We start from the raw sequence: 3,850 nt of genomic DNA on the forward strand, positions 1-3,850 counted from the left end.
GTACTATGTACTAGACATTATGTAGTGTGTAGACACACTAGGTTAGATACCGGTACTATGTACTCCATCTTGACAGTGAAAAGTCTCAATTCTTACGTTCATAACTTAGTTCCGTGTACATAAATACCTTTAAAGAACACTCCTTTGAAGAACAAACAATTAAACATTGTCTACACTTCAAAGTGTGCATTATTTTCAGCTCAGACTCTTAAACAAAAAGTTCTCAATTTCAAAGGCCAGCCTACACAAAGCAATGACACAGGTATAGTACTAGAGTGGAGGTCACAGACAGTTGTGTGATGGTGAGACCTTGAGAAGGGCCCACTCGCCTGATTTGCTCCAGTAAACTGTGTGCTGATGTATCTTGTGGAGGTGGACCAAATACGACCAATATTGTAGTGTCCATGGTCACAACTCACCCAAACAGTGAATAAGCCAACATCATCCAAATCTCCATCAGCTAAATGAATGTGCTGTTTACCCTTAAGACAAAAAATAAAGACACTTTGTTACCAAGAATCTAAGTAGCCTCATAAAACAAGTCCTTCTAGCCAGCCATCATTTGGCAGAGTGTCAAAGTGCTATCAAGGATAAGACTTGGTATAAAACGATTCTATTGCTGCATAAGGAACAATCAGGGATTGTGACCTGAACATTTCAAACAAGAGGCCCAGCAGACCTGTATCACTCTCTTGTTTCTTTAGTTATTCGAACTAAAGGTTATATAGTGTTTCCCTTAACTTGTCACTATGGTGATCATCTCAGATTTCTAACTGACACTAAGGATTATAATAACACTTGGTAAAGGCAATTACAGAAATATTTAATTGGTACAAATTGATCTAGTTTAATACAGCAATTTCTGACATCAAATCAACCCACAATATAACAGCATTAGTTTTTTACAATGAAGGTATCAGGTTTTGGTAAAACTGGCCCAGTCAATGATAAGAAGATGAAAATATCATCATAGATCTGGTGGCCATCTTTGATTGTGAGCTGGTTTGAAATATAACAACACTTGGTAAAGACCATGAAAGGAACATTTTAAGAGGAGAAATGGCTAAGCCTATTGGAGGCCAGGGCCGGCAATTTCAATTCTAAATTGACTGAAAAATATCCAGTCATGAGGTGATCATTTGCACCATTTTTTGTTTATATTTACTTATAAGGCCTACAGTAAGAGTATATAAGATAGCTTATGGACGCAGGCTTGTAGCCTCATGTCCAAATCACATGCTTAATTAATTACAAACTTAAATGTCATTTCTGTTTTATGCTTTGAATGTACCAAAATATTTCTGCTAAAGTTCAAATTCCTTCAAGTGATGGTCCAGGAATATTTCAGTTTTTGATGGCTGTACATTCTTTGATCTCTTCAAACCTCCCAAGGATGACCTGAAGGAGAACCATTTTTGTTCTATGTCCCCTATTTAGTCCGTTCTCTACTCCAAAGGACAGCCACACTCTACATTATTCTACATTTAATCCCCTTCACCAAGAGATGATCCATGCCAAATATGGTCAACTTATAATTTAGGGTGAGTTTTTTACAGATTAAAACCTTTTCCCCTATTGGGTTTTGCCATTCTGACATAATCTTAAGGCCCAGTCCCACTGCACTTGCGCACGAATTACTCATGAATTGCGCATAAAATTTTCTTTGTGCGTGATTCGTCAGTGATGTGCGTAAATCCCACGTGTTTCACACGTGGAGCATCAGTTTTTGTAAGTGATTGTACGCGGAGACGGGTTTGTGCGCGATCGCCGGTTTTGAACGGTTCAAAAAAATTTCCACGCACAACGTGCGCGATTATACGCAGTTTATGCGCAGTTTGTACGTAGTTTGGACGTGGAAGGTGCGTGATATGTGCATGATATGTGAGTGTTCCGTCAGTGCTTGTGCGTCAGGAACTGGCTCCTAGCACGCACATCACTGACGAATCACTTACAGAACACGCACATATCACTTACAAAACACGCACAATCCACGTATGTTCCACTTACAATCACTTACCAAAATTATTAACGCACGAAACACGCACAAATAACGTATGAAAAACTTATAAACTACGCATGAACACGCATGCATCACTTATGAATCACTTACAAATCACGCATGCAATTTTCCTGTATAAAAAGCAGCCATTTCGGCCAATTTCTTCAGTGTTGTTCATGCTGCCAAGGGGTACACATCTAGAAGACCAAGCTCCAGAAGAAGACATGAACCCTCAGAGAAGAGATGTGCTGGCATTATTGGTGCAGAACCAGAATGATCAGATGATGCAAATTCATCAGATGTTGGCCAGAAGAAGAAGAAGAAGACAGAGGAATGTCTGGGTGAGAGACTGGATCACTAGAAGACCAGAGCAGGGCTTGTATGATCGCCTGATGGTGGAGCTCAGGAATGAAGGCCCAAGATCCTTTCAGAACTTCATGCGCATGCCTCCAGACATGTTTGATGAGATTGTCCAGAGGCTGACCCCAAGGCTAACCAAGCAAACTACCAACTTCAGAGTTCCCCTGGATCCTGGTATGAAAGTTGCCATAACCCTTCGTCACCTGGCATCTGGAGCCAAGTACCATGACATGCAGTATGCCTGGAGGGTCCCCCACAACACCATCAGCAAAGTTGTTAGAGAAGTCTGCGAGGCCATCATAGAAGAGTACCTTGAAGAGCAAATGTCACCTCCAACCACTGAAGAAGGCTGGCGTCAACTGTCAGATGACTGGTACCAGAGATGGAACTTCCCTCACGTAGTGGGGGCAGTTGATGGCAAACATGTGGCATGCAAAGCTCCCCCTAATTCTGGATCAGAGTACTACAATTACAAAGGCTTCTTCAGTGTGATCCTGTTTGCCATGGTGACATCTGATTACAAGTTCCTGTGGGTGGACGTGTCTGGTAATGGCTCAGCTTCAGATGCCCAGATCTTCAACAACAGTGAGCTGAAAGAAGGCCTAGAGAACAACACCATCAGAGGGTGGCCTCAGCCCGATCCTTTGCCTGGTGACAATCAGAATGTGCCCTACTTCCTGGTGGGAGATGATGCCTTCAGTCTCAGGACCTACATGATGAAGCCTTATGGTGCCAGGAACCTCGACAGGGACTACAGAATCTACAACTACAGGCTGTCAAGATCCAGAAGAGTGGTGGAGAATGCTTTTGGCATCCTGGCCAACAGATTCCAAGTTCTTCTCAGCACCATGCAGCATCACCCTGATACTGTCAGATTGATTGTCAAGGCCTGTGTTCTGCTACACAACCTGATGAGGACTCGGTACCCTGTGCTCCAGAATCGTCTGCTGGATGTGCAAGATCCAAATGGAAACGTACAGCCTGGTGCCTGGCGAGAGGGGAGAAACTTGGAGGACACTAGAGTTGTACAGGCCCCCAACAGAGCATCCAAGGAAGGCAAGCTCCAGAGAAACCTGCTGAGACACTGGTGTAATTCGCCAGCAGGTGCAGTGCCATGGCAAGATGAGATGGTTTATGTGAACATTTAAAATGGACTGTGTGAATGTGTGCATGGAATGAATGTTTGAAATTGTTTTAATAAATGAAATTTAAAGATATATTTGTGACTTATAATTTTGTGCCAGTCTGAATGTAAGTGCAAATAAAAGTGAAAGGAATGAAAGAAAAAGAAATAAAGTCCCCAAAACAATTAAAGTCCCCCCAAAAAATAAAAAATAAATATAAAAAAAAGGAAAAAAAAGAGAACTTTCATGAAATATACAAACGAAAACTATAAGATTTTGCAATGACACTAGTTTCTTTTTCTTTTTTTTTTATTTTTTTAGAGGACTTTATTATTTAATTATTATTTTTTTTGGGGGGGGGGGACTT

The 3,850-nt window shown here is 41.4% G+C and overlaps 1 protein-coding gene across 1 annotated transcript; it reads left to right on the forward strand.

Annotated features, from left to right (window-relative positions):
* The first annotated feature begins 2,175 nt into the window (after positions 1-2,175).
* LOC110456930 (putative nuclease HARBI1) lies at positions 2,176-3,507 on the forward strand. The gene has a single exon (XM_021507999.1). It carries the CDS (start codon positions 2,176-2,178, stop codon positions 3,505-3,507), a length of 1,332 nt encoding a protein of 443 aa, XP_021363674.1.
* The last annotated feature ends 343 nt before the right edge of the window (positions 3,508-3,850 follow it).

Source organism: Mizuhopecten yessoensis, unplaced genomic scaffold, assembly GCF_002113885.1.
Source record: "Mizuhopecten yessoensis strain PY_sf001 unplaced genomic scaffold, ASM211388v2 scaffold8951, whole genome shotgun sequence".
NCBI classification, from domain to species: domain Eukaryota; kingdom Metazoa; phylum Mollusca; class Bivalvia; order Pectinida; family Pectinidae; genus Mizuhopecten; species Mizuhopecten yessoensis.

What these genes read in the sequence shown, in the direction of transcription:
- LOC110456930 (XM_021507999.1), top strand. Translation starts at nt 2,176, where the DNA reads ATGCTGCCAAGGGGTACACATCTAGAAGACCAAGCTCCAGAAGAAGAC.